Source organism: Pleurodeles waltl, chromosome 5, assembly GCF_031143425.1.
Source record: "Pleurodeles waltl isolate 20211129_DDA chromosome 5, aPleWal1.hap1.20221129, whole genome shotgun sequence".
Classification (NCBI taxonomy): Eukaryota; Metazoa; Chordata; class Amphibia; order Caudata; family Salamandridae; genus Pleurodeles; species Pleurodeles waltl.
The window spans coordinates 756,411,508-756,424,825 of record NC_090444.1 but is presented as its reverse complement, the minus strand read 5'-3'; the positions used below and the strand labels follow the sequence as shown (position 1 = coordinate 756,424,825).

General features: G+C 42.2%; 1 protein-coding gene across 2 annotated transcripts in view; it reads left to right on the top strand.

Annotated features, from left to right (window-relative positions):
* Positions 1–13,318, top strand: part of SYNE1 (spectrin repeat containing nuclear envelope protein 1) — a 1,478,055-nt gene that overhangs the window by 1,170,285 nt on the left and 294,452 nt on the right. For both annotated transcript variants that reach the window (XM_069234720.1, XM_069234721.1), the window contains 4 exons: positions 2,196–2,351; positions 4,219–4,389; positions 7,252–7,385; positions 8,254–8,458. In XM_069234720.1, the coding sequence (XP_069090821.1) occupies positions 2,196–2,351; positions 4,219–4,389; positions 7,252–7,385; positions 8,254–8,458 (666 nt within the window). The remainder of the gene's footprint in view (positions 1–2,195; positions 2,352–4,218; positions 4,390–7,251; positions 7,386–8,253; positions 8,459–13,318) is intronic.

The following is a 13,318-nucleotide window of genomic DNA, read 5'->3' as shown; positions in this document are numbered from 1 at the left end:
ACAGTATATCTAGTTTTGGTATATTACATATATAGCCTGCTTCCTACATCATGTCAACTCCCATCCACCCTAAAGGAGGTGCTTCTGATCCTACTCTCCCAAATTGGGCCAGGAATCGGGAGGTGCTGAAAAGTTCCGTCCCATCAATAATAAATGTTGATTACAAAATCACTAGCAAGATGATTGTCACTTGCATCCTGAGAGTACTACAGAACCTGTACGAAAGTGGCTTTCTTCCAGGCCAAAGCACATCCCCCAGTATCCGCCCTTGATTCCATATCCTCGACTCCCACTTGGATAGCGCCCATTGGCTGACTTGATGGAAAGCTGTGGCCTCACTTTATTCTCCTATGCAGATGATATGCAAATCACCTTCTCTCTGACTTCTGCCAACGACCACAACCCTGAGGCCTTGAACTCCTGTCTGGGTTTGGTTGTCACATTGATGAATAATAGCTCACTTAAACTTAACGGAGACAAGACCGAGGTACTCGTGCTGGGAAATAACCCATCCCTCTGGGGTCCACAGAACTAGCCAGAAACCTTAGGTGCTCTTCTGGTCTCAGCTCATAAGTTTAAGAACTTTGATTTTCTGCTTGAGGAAAATCTGTTTATGAAGCCTCAGGAAGCGTAGGTGACCACTACCTGCATCACTGTCCTGAAATGGCTGAGGAAACTCATCTGGATACTTTAATTCCCAGCTCAAAGGACATCTACCCAGGCACTTATTTTGTCAAGAGTAGCTTACAGCAACATACTGTATTTGAGAGCAGGCAAAGCTTCCATGTGAAATTTGCAAGTGGTCCAAAATTCAGCTGCTAGGTTGCCTGTCCTGGTGGCTGTCAAAACAAAGTTTTGGAGGGGGTACCCCCGTGGTCGCCATGATGCCCTAAGATATTCACCAGATATCTCACTAAGAACATTAAAGGGTGGAAGTAATGTCAGGACGCCAGACTGGAGATGGTTTGGGCTAACCACAGTGAGGGACTTACACGAAAACAGACAGCTCAAAACATACTGGGAACTCATTGAGGCAAACGGTGGCCCTCTAGACTCTTCTTTTTCAGTGGTGCCTCCAGTGATGTCCTTCTTCACCTCTCTAGGACATTGTGCTGGATCCTCCTTTTTCACGTCCCAAACTTGCATCCTTTAACTTGATTGTGATGTCAGAATTAACATGATCTAATATGTTTGGGGAAACTCCCTTTTCTACTCTCTTTCAAGTCTTGAATATGTTGCATAAAAAGAAAACTAATAAAATATGTTTTAGAAAAAATAATCCTTCTGGTGGATACTCAAACCACATTGTCCTCACTGCCCTCACACCTCCCCATTATGTAGAGTGGCTTCTTTTTAACATCTAAAAAGGTCCCAGTTTACAAATCAGTATACCTGTACTGCGAATTGTTAATGCTCTGCAACTGAGGGTGTGGACAGAGACAAACAAGAACCAGACTTCAGAGTGTAGGAGTGGTGCTTATATGCTGCTCATGAAAGCTATCCAGATCCAGATCCAGTCTAGAGCCAGCAGATTATTCTTAGGTGAAGCCTCTGTGCTTAGATATAGTATCCACCAGAATGAGCATTACTGAAGGTAAGTAACTTGTGGTCTGATTTAGGGTTTGATGTATAGGGTTACTCCGTCACAAACATGATGGCTATCCCTTCCGCCGTATTACGATTCCACAATACCCTATGGACATCGTAATACGGCAGACTGGCTCTCCTTCACGTTTGTGACAGAGTAACCCCTCTGCCAAATTCTAAGTCAGGCCTTTGTTCTTTTGTGATTTTCCTAATAATGAAACACATTCACTATGAATGATCCTGATGATAGTGTTGGCAACAATCACGATTTCTTTGTGTTATCAAACCGTTCTATAGAGGTCTATAGGCAGTGGACATTAAATTACTCTGTACTAAAAGTTAGGATGATCCCTTTAGGCGGCGATATGGAAGAACTGCCAGCCAAGCAATAAGGTTTTTTACAAGGGTTTGGCTTTTTAGACCTACCATGCTCCAGTAAATAGCATGCTTAGAATAGAAATTAAATTTGATCCATATTGCTGTGCTTGTCAGGTCCTTTGGTTAATACTTTGTAGCTGTCTTTGTTCTCTGTTAAATGCTCTGCTGCTGACAGGGTTTGTATGTACTATATTAATTTGTGTTTTTTTCTGTTTATTTGCACTGTTCAGGAGCTGGATGAGATGATCAAAGCTAAAGAAAAAGAACTGGAGAAAGTTGAGCAGAGTGGCATTGCTCTGATTCAGAACAAGAAAGAAAAGGCCTCGGCTAGCGTCATCACTACTCTTCGGGAACTCAATCATAGCTGGGCAAATATGGATCACATGGTGAGATTCTGCAATTCAGCAACTGGAAAAATGTGTAAATATACTTAGGGGCGTATTTATGTCCCCCCAGTGCCATACGTGACACTCCAGTGGCGCTAACCTCAGCTCCATGTTTACAAGGAGGTGTAACGACACTTTTTGTGGCGTTCCACCTCTTTGTAAATATGGGCCCCTCCAAAGTAGGTATCTACATCAGAGGGTGGTTCAATGGGTGTTGCTGTGGGCATGCCACCGCAACACCCATTGCATTTTGACGCTGCCTCAGATTAACAAGATTTTGTAAATCTGAGGCAGTGCCAAAACCTAACGCCATCCCCAGGGGTGGCGTTAGCAAGGCACAAGCAAGGCACAAGTGGAGGAATACTTTTATTCCTCCTCGTTTTTTGATTTTGCTATGTGTGCTGCATTCTGCAGCACGCATAGAAAAAGCAAAATGCCAGGAATTATTTTTTATGTGCAAGAAAGTGTCCCTTCCTGCACATAAACAATCATTTGAAAATGACGCTTTGGCACTTTTGGGTGTGCTGCATTCTGCAGCACACACAGAAGTGGCAAGCGCCATTAGTGATTGTTTATGTGCAGGAAGGGACGCCGTCATGCACATAAACAATCACACCCCTCAACGCAGACATCCTTGTATGATGGTGCAAGGATGCCTGCAATTTAGTGTCAGTTCAGGGGACATTACAGGGGTGCACGGTATTCACTCAAATACGGTGCATCCCTGCGTTCTGAAAATGACAGAGCGCTGCCAATTTTGGTGCGGCGACACGCTCTGTCATTTTCCCATAAATATGGGCCTTAGTTTTTTTATGGTGAAAGCAAAAGACCCAGTTTCAGGAATACTTTGCACTGTTATTAAACTGAGCTTAAAAACAGCAAAAGTACAAATTGAAGTGCTATATGATCTAAAGTTATTCTTACGATTATTATACTATTGGCTTTGAGAACAGTAAATGTCAGAGTGGTAAAGAATTAGAAAACCAACATGATGTTCTTTACCAATCACAAGAGTAGCTCAAGGGTAGGAGAGGGTTTCTGATACGGGCCTCAAAACAATTTGAAATCCTTAATGCAACCAGTGTGTATGTGGTACAAGAAGTGTACACAGGTTTGTAACAGCCATTAACTATTTGTTAACGTTTAATTTTACTCTTATGTGGAATTTATTTATAAAACAAAACTCTAGTCACAAATGATAATGTTGGAATACAAAAACAACAGTCTCTCACATATTAACCAGACAAGATATTTCATGCTCTAAACCCAAAGGCCAGTGACAGCAACAGATAGCAAAGCAGGCTCTTTCATCCACTAATGCCAGTGTATGCTGAGGCACTGGTTTGAAGACGTTCTCATTTACTTCAAAGATAGCGCTAATTGCTCTTGCTGAGTCCTTTGCATTTGAGGTTGGTCTGTAAGAGTATGCACTGATAAATTAAATAGTGGTGACTGTGCTCAGTTTGTGTGCTGATTAGTGACAAATGACACACAAAAGTTTGACGGAGTTCTCCAATCTCGCTTTCCACAGCCCTTTGAACAGTCTCCAAGTGCTTTGTGTCTTGATCTTCGTGAACCAATGATATGAATATAAATGCCTTTATAAAAGCCACACCACTTGCCATTACAATGAAATTGGGATTAAGGCTGGAATGAGGGGTGGCAGCACATGCTGCAGCGAGCAACCCTTTAACAGCTAGTGTCTGATTAGATTTAATTGATTGGATTTCAGTAGTCTTCTCAGTTCCACATACTGTGCTATGATCCATCTACAGTGAATGCTAGAGATGGGCCCATGCCCGGATGTTCAGTAAATGATAAAGTGTGATCCTGCTTTCTTGATATAAAGTTCTTGTTTATGTTTTAGGCTGGTCAGCTCAAGATACTATTGCATTCAGTTCTTGATCAGTGGGGAACATACAAGGAAGCATATGAAACACTGAATAGCTACCTGATGGAAGCCAGGTACTCCCTATCCCGCTACCGTCTCCTCACCGGATCCCCGGAGGCAGTGAAAGTTCAAGTGGACAATTTGCAGGTGAGGAATAGAAACCTTTTCACCAACAGGAAAATAATTGTTGGAAAACATGAAGGGGATTATATAAATTTTCAGAACAGTCGGAAATCAGCTTGATAAAATTAATGGTTTTTGTTTTTCCACATTGGTTTTAGGGGTCTACATGTCCTAGATGTGTTTTAATAGAGACCATTACTCTACTTGCTTAGTCCTTTAGTTGTCTTGTGTGACATGATAATTGATAGGTACTGTTTATTTACATATTGAGCAATTATAAATATTCTGAAGGAAGTTTGTAACTTTGACTAGCTAGTAACAAGGAGCCATCACAAGATTGCAATGTTATACTTGTGTTCAGTACAGAGCACATTTGGTAAGTTAGCAACCAACTTACTCTTGTAATATTCTCGAGCATGGGTTTTGATCACAAAAGCATTCCGTCCATCTCTTGTACTTTTTATATAAGGAGCACTAGTCATAGTTGACTCAGTAAACTTTAACTGGTGAATTTCTGAGACGTTTTTGCATTTAAATACATATATGCAAGTCTCTGCAGTAAAAGCGTGAATTTCTTGTGAATCAGACCACACTGAGTGGCAGCTATCAGTGGCACCACCCAAACAATGTGAAACAAGCTTCCTCTATTACTCTATACCATAAGATAAAGCAACTATTACTGAATTTTAACAAATCTCAGCGGTGTGGTTCTTAATGCAGTTTTTGGAATATTAAAGGGCATATTTATACTCCATTTGTGCCAAGTTTGTGTCATTTTTTTTCATGCAAATTCAGTGAAAAACTAACTCTATATTTATATTTTGATTTGTTTCAAACTTGTTTCACCAAAGCTAAAAGAACTTTGCCCACACCTCCTAAAGCACACTCAACCCGAAAGATAGGAGCATCTATGGCTTTTCTGGGCAGTATACCAATAGCTAAAATTAGTAAAGTAGCAACATGGTCAACTCCACACCCCTTTACTAAACATTACTGTGTGGATGTATTAGCACACCAACAAACAAATGTATGGCAGGTAGTGCTGCGTCCACTTTTTCAAGCAACTGCAACACCCAAAGATTAGCCACCGTTTTCTGAAGGGCACTGCTTTGTAGTCTATGCAGAGCATGTGTATCTACAGCCACAAATGCCATTGAATGCGTTATGGTACCAACCCTTTAAGCATTTGTTTGTGGCATGTGTGTTTGTACATTCACATGCGTCAACTCTCCTCTCTGTACACCTGTGGCTGCTGCAGTTCTGTTCTTATAATCTCATATGCATGGACATCTCTATACTGACACTTATTCACACTTTATTCTCACCCGACTGCCCTAAAACAATCTAACAATGGAGTTGATGCCCATGCGCAGTACCACTGAGAGGAGGAGTCACTTTACCTCGTGACACAAGAACCTTCTTCAAAGAAAAACAGCTTGCACACATCCGGACCCAACACTAGATGGGAGGAGTATGCAGAGCATGTGAATCTACAGCACTACATGCCATGAACAGATGTTTACAGGCTTGGTAACATACTCCTTTCAGGACGCAGGGACCAAATCCCTCTGTCCTGTAATGAAGGCTGCAACATTTCTGTTCATGTTGTGGCCAATCAGTCAGAATGCTTGCTCCAATAAAGCCATCCTCAGCCAATCAGAATATGTGACGTTTTTAATACAAGGCCTATTGCCAATAGATCTATAAATATCAAACATTAATTTCTCAAAACCTACAGAACTGATTTACACCAAATCACAAAAAAACATGCTGCCTGGGTAAAGAGCTCACTTTCTGCCAAATTTGGTGTAATTATTTTCAGCACTGTCAACATTTCCCTACGAAAATTGCTCAGGGATATTGCATTTTAGGGCCACTCCTCCCTTTCTCAGCCCCGCTGACAGATCACCCTAAAACTTACAGGAAGGAGCTGGGGTTGATAAACATTTTTTTGGGAAAGGTTTATGAAGATTCGTCAAATGGCACCAAAGTTATTTGGAAAGCAAAACATGCTCTTCCTACCGTAAGTCTGACCTAACTATAGCGACATAGTGGTGACTGCTAACTTGCCTGCTTTAAAGACTACTACTCTTTTTACTGGAAACATATTTGGGGACCTCAGTGGTGCTTTCATGTATCCTCTGCATGTTTGACCAAAATGAATTTCACCATTGAACATGCAGATGATTTGGGCTTAATTCTTGGGCAAACAATACCTCACAGAGCTGGATGTTTAACCTGCATAGAGGTTGCATGGTAAAACATGATGCAATTCATATCAAAAGTAAAATATATGAGGAACAGGAGAAAACATGAATGTTTACTTTTAAATCACTGAGTTATTCCCCATTTTTACCTCTGAAACTGGCCATGAGCCACTAATCATGCTGTAAAAAAAAAAAATCCTTGGTAATGGTAATTCATATTCAGCATTACTACACCCTTTAACTGAGGTACTCGAGATAAGTGAACCTTAACCATGATTCAAAGAATGAACAAGCAAATAGTACTCTGTAGCTGCTGTATGTAAGGCAGTATTCCATGTAGAAGGAATATTGTAAATAAATTGCGGTAAGAAACAGGAAATATTAGAATACACCAGAACATTTATCGTCTGACATAAATATTGTGTCCTAAATAGTGTTTACAAAAAATATTACCCCATTTAAGATTAGAAAATCAGCAGCATTTTTGTAAATATTATTTCGGCCACAGTAATAATGTTGGGTGGTATTTCTGACTTTGATAATCTGCCATAAATCCCTGTGAACACCTGAACAGTGTAGACTAACTTGTTTATTTTTTGTTTGCACTGTTTCAACTAAAGAAGTTTATAGAAGCCAGTTTCACTAATGCCCTTTGCTGTTTTTCCATACCTTTGTGCAGAGTCTACATGATGAGCTTGAAAAACAAGAGGATGGTTTGCAGAAGTTTGGTAGAATGACCAATCAGCTTTTGAAAGAATGTCACCCTCCTGTGACAGAAACACTCACTAATACATTAAAGGAAATGAACTTAAGGTAAGGAACACTTTTCTACTTTGTGTATGTATTTTTCAGCACCTGACCTTCCTATGGCTTTGACTTTACAGTGTGTCAGCCTTCTATATTATGTTTCTTTGGACATGTGCAGCCCTAAACCCTCAAAACAGTGGTTGTGTTTGTTTTTAATAGCTTGTTACAAAGGGTTAAAGAACTATACAGATATGTATTTTTATAAATTACCATACTTTCAACAATTGCAGAAATAATTTGTAAAGCCTATCATGATCCAGGCGTATAATAATTTCTGTATTGGGAACTTGGCCAATATTGTCTCATCAGTGGCAAATGTCACAGAGTAGTCTCTGTGTTGAAAGTGCCAATGGTTGCAACAGTGTAATGATATGATTGTTCACCCCTTTGAAGACAGCCTTTCATAAAAAAAAGGTTTGCAATTTTGAGTACTTTTTCAATCCTTTAGTTTCTGAAAAGCAACTTGAACAAGCCCCTTAAATCTTTAACTTGCAGGTTACACAATGTGTAACAGTGTAATCACCCCCACACAGGCATGTGTTGGTTGGTAGAGTATCATGACCATTTTGCATTGCCAACAATGCCAGCCCTGTTTCACAAGGACCCAGTGGTTTGTTACAGTGAGGATTTCCAGGGAGAGCATTTTCATAGTCTTGTTAATGTCAATTTCTGGTAGGCTGAGATCCTCAGTAAAGTTATTTTTTGATTGCCAGAAGGGATTGTATGAAGAGCCATAAGCACATCTAAAGTAATGTTCAGCAGTATAATTGCGCTAAAACTGTTCTTTAAATTATTGATGTGGAAATTGAATTTGTTCTCATGTTTAATTTCTTCATTTATTTGGCTTAACTGAGTTCCCAATTGTAATTGGAAGGTGGAATAACTTGTTGGAAGAGATCTCAGAACAGCTGCATGCAAGCAAAGCTCTACTGCAGCTCTGGAAGAGGTATAAAGACTATTGCAGCCAGTGTTCAGCCACAGTCCACCAGCACGAGGAGAGAACCAATGAGCTGCTGAAGACTGCTACAAACAAGGATATTGCTGATGATGAAGTTACTCTTTGGATCCATGACTGCAACGTAAGTCCATCCATTTTTCACCCGTTAATGTGGGGGAAATCACAAAGCAAAGAAATTTAGATGTGGTCCTGGAAAGTGCGAGGTTCTCAGGTACCAGGAGTGAGATATATTTATATGGATCAAGGAATCCAACAGTGTAGCTATTATCTAAACACATCTTTGCCAGCTTCATAAGTTAAAACAATAGTTTTCATTTTATATTTGTTTAGTAATTTTTAATTTTAATTTTGTTCCAACACCCTAGTGCACAACAGATACATTTGCTTTTGCTGAAACAAATTAAGTAAACTAATGGCAAAAATACATTTGCAACTAGGTTTTGCTTTTCATATTAAGAAATACAGTTTGGGTAGATTTCACCTGCTTCCTGTTCCTTATTAACATATGTACACTGGGTAAGTGACATTTTCCATGTCCCTCAATACAGACCACTGTGACAACTCCACACCCCCACATATTTTCAAATTTGTCTGGCTGTCTCCAGCTTTCTGCTTCCATGCACAAGTTGAGATTTGTAAGCAAGATATCCAATATTTGAGTAAACCTTCTATCCCACTTTAGGGCATTGTCTCTCCTGACTACCATAAGGGTGACATCTACAAACATTTAAGTACGGTGCAGTCTCTATATCACCCTAACAACCCAACATGCTCAGACCTAGGTGGTAGCTTTAGAAGGGAGCTCACAAACTCAGGCAACTTGTCCTTTATCTTACTCAAGAGTCTTTGCATCTTGGGATGCTGTCATTAGCCTTCTTGTTCACATTCTTTATATCAGTTTGGCAAGTTAGCAAAGTCAAAGGTCTTTGTTTAAGAATAATATATCCTGTGATGAGCTTTTAATTCGACAAGACTGAATCCTGCCCTAATTGCCTGTCATCTGTGGTATGCCAGCTCTTCCAGCCAGTCCCCTTATTCCAAATCCCTGACAACTCTTTCCCACTGTTTTGAGCATTTGCATTCAGCATTTTATGAGTCATGTGTGGCTTTTGACATTATCTTTCCAGACAGAAGACCGCTTTCTAGTGGATTGTACTGAGATTCTTTCCTTGTTTGAAATAGTTGCTGAAACCGTGACACAATTGTAGATACATAAAAGTCGTTTTTTGATATATCAGACTTTATATTCAATTGTGAGACAGACTTTGCCTCCTTGCCCCAAGCATCTGTCGATACGGAAATACCCAGTAGAGCCCATATATTAAAACTGGAAAGCATGTCAACTTTTTGTATGTGGGCTCTAATCGATAATTGTGTGTTCGGTGGCATGTGTAGCTGCAGATTCACATGTTGTGCATAGTCCGCCGCCTGGTGTTGGGTCGGAGTGTTACAAGTTGTTTTTCTTCGAAGAAGTCTTTTCGAGTCACGAGACCGAGGGACTCCTCCCACTTCGGTTCCATTGCGCATGGGCGTCGACTCCATCTTAGATAGTTTTTTTTCCGCCATCGGGTTCGGACGTGTTCCTTTTCGCTCCGTGTTTCGGGTCGGAAAGTTAGTCAGAATCAATGGAAAATTTGTCGGTATTGTTTCGTTCGGTATCGGGATAGTTAGGGCAAATCGACACCGACCCTTAAAGAGCTCCGGTAACCCTTCGGGGTATTTTCGATCCCCCATCGGGGCCTGGTCGGCCCGACCGCGTGCAACATCGAGACTGATGGAACGGACCCCGTTCCGATTCTGTCCTAAATGCCAGAGTAAATATCCTTATACAGACCAACATTTGGTCTGTAACTTGTGCCTGTCCCCCGAGCACAAGGAAGAGTCGTGTGAGGTCTGTCGCGCGTTTCGGTCGAGAAAAACGCTCAGGGACCGAAGATCCAGGAGGTTGCAGATGGCTTCCACGCCGACAGGACAACAAGGGTTCGAGGAGGAGGAAGAAGAAGAAACTTTCTCCATCCGCGAATCGGATTCCGAATAATTCGACGTCGACGAGCAACCAACCGTGAGTAAGACGTCAAAAGAAAGATCACACGAAAAAACAGACAAAGCCCAGGGGACGCCACTGCCAACAGGCCATGGCATAACCCATAAAGTAGGTGACCGTCCATCGGCACCGAAAAAGGGCGAGCTGGTGCCGAAGTCGTCCGACTCAGGTCGAGACATAGGCACGCAACACTCTCGGGACCGAGAGAGTGGTGCAGAAAAGGCTCGACACCGAGATAGCGGCACCGAAGCTACTCGACACAGAGACAGCGGCACCGAAGCTGCTCTGTACAGAGATAGCGGCACTGAAGATGGTCGGCGCCGAGAGGCCAAGACACCGAAAAAGAGAAAGATCTCGTCGGAGCCGAAAACAACTAAAGACACGGTTTCGGTGCCAAAACACCCGGCAACCCAACCAAAAACCAGTTCCTACTCAGAGGAACAATCACTGTCCTCCCAACTAAAAAGACACCGATTTGAGGAGGAATTACAAACTACAGAGGTAGATCACACGCAAAAGCGGATCTTTATCCAAAGGGGTACAGGGAAAATCAGCACTCTTCCCCCAATCAGAAGAAAAAGGAAACTTGACTTCCAACAACAAGACAAGCCACCACAAGCAAAGGTGGTAAAGAGGGTAACTCCACCACCCTCTCCACCACAGTCAACTCATGTATCACCGGCACAGACTCCACCACAATCACCAGCTCATACCACCATGAGCCAGGATGATCAGGAAGCATGGGACCTCTATGATGCTCCAGTATCGGACAATAGTCCAGAGTCGTACCCAACTAAACCCTCACCACCTGAGGACAGTACAGCATATGCACAGGTGGTAGCTAGGGCAGCCGAATTTCATAATGTATCTCTACATTCGGAGCCTATTGAGGATGACTTCCTCTTTAACACCCTGTCCTCCACCCACAGCCATTATCAAAGCCTTCCCATGCTCCCGGGAATGCTAAGGCACGCTAAACAGATTTTCAAGGAGCCTGTTAAAAGCAGAGCAATAACTCCAAGGGTGGAGAAAAAATACAAGGCACCGCCCACAGACCCTGCTTTTATTACATCACAACTGACACCAGATTCAGTAGTCGTAGGAGCAGCTCGTAAAAGAGCCAACTCGCATACATCAGGCGACGCACCACCTCCGGACAAGGAGAGCCGCAAGTTTGATGCAGCTGGGAAAAGGGTTGCAGCACAAGCTGCAAATCAGTGGCGCATCGCCAACTCGCAAGCACTCCTAGCGCGATAGGACAGGGCCCATTGGGACGAGATGCAGCATCTCATCGAGCACCTCCCCAAAGAATTCCAGAAACGAGCGAAACAAGTGGTTGAAGAGGGGCAAAATATCTCCAACAACCAAATACGTTCTTCTATGGATGCAGCAGATACAGCTGCAAGAACAATAAATACTGCTGTGACAATAAGGAGGCACGCATGGCTGCGCACATCTGGCTTCAAACCTGAGATACAACAGGCAGTGCTCAATATGCCGTTCAATGAACAGCAATTGTTTGGCCCAGAAGTGGACACTGCAATTGAAAAATTAAAGAAGGACACTGACACAGCCAAAGCCATGGGCGCACTCTATTCCCCGCAGGGCAGAGGCACATTTGGCACATTTCGCAAAACAACTTTCAGAGGAGGGTTTCGAGGTCAAGCCACAGAAGCCAGCACCTCACAAACAAGACCACCTACCTACCAGGGACAATATCAAAGGGGTGGCTTTCGAGGCCAATACAGAGGGGGCCAATTCCCAAGAAACCGGGGAAAGTTTCAAGATCCCAAAACCCCTCAAAATAAACAGTGACTCACAGGTCACACAACCCCTTCACACAACACCAGTGGGGGGAAGACTAAGCCAGTTCCACAAATCATGGGAGGAAATAACAACAGACACTTGGGTCTTAGCAATTATCCAACATGGTTATTGCATAGAATTTCTCCAACTCCCTCCAAACGTCCCACCGAAAACACACAATATGTCAAAACAGCATATAGACCTTCTAGGACTAGAAGTTCAAGCATTACTGCAAAAAGACGCAATAGAATTAGTACCAAAAACACAAAAGAACACAGGAGTTTACTCACTGTACTTTCTAATACCGAAAAAGGACAAAAGTCTGAGACCAATATTAGATCTCAGAACACTAAACACCTACATCAAATCAGACCACTTTCACATGGTCACGTTACAAGACGTAATACCACTACTGAAACAGCAAGACTACATGACAACGTTAGATCTAAAAGACGCGTATTTCCATATACCGATACATCCCTCGCACAGGAAATACCTAAGGTTCGTATTCAAAGGAATACATTACCAATTCAAAGTGTTGCCATTCGGAATAACAACAGCACCAAGAGTCTTTACAAAATGTCTAGCAGTAGTAGCTGCACATATCAGGAGGCAGCAAATACACGTGTTCCCGTACCTAGACGATTGGTTAATCAAAACCAACTCGCTAACAAAGTGTTCACACCACACAGATTATGTTATACAAACCCTTTACAAACTGGGTTTCTCCATCAACTATGCAAAGTCACACCTTTTGCCGTGTCAAACACAGCAATACTTAGGAGCGACAATCAACACAACAAAAGGGATAGCCACTCCAAGTCCACAAAGGGTTCAAAATTTTCACAAGGTGATACAAGCTATGTTTCCAACACAAAAGATACACGCAAAGATGGTATTAAAACTCCTAGGCATGATGTCCTCATGCATAGCCATTGTCCCAAACGCAAGATTGCCCTTACAACAGTGCCTAGCATCACAAGGGTCACATGCACAGGGTCAACTTCTAGATCTGGTGTTGATAGACCGCCAAACATACATCTCGCTTCTATGGTGGAACAGTACAAATTAAAACAAAGGCGGCCTTTCCAAGACCCAGTGCCACAATACGTGATAACAACAGATGCTTCC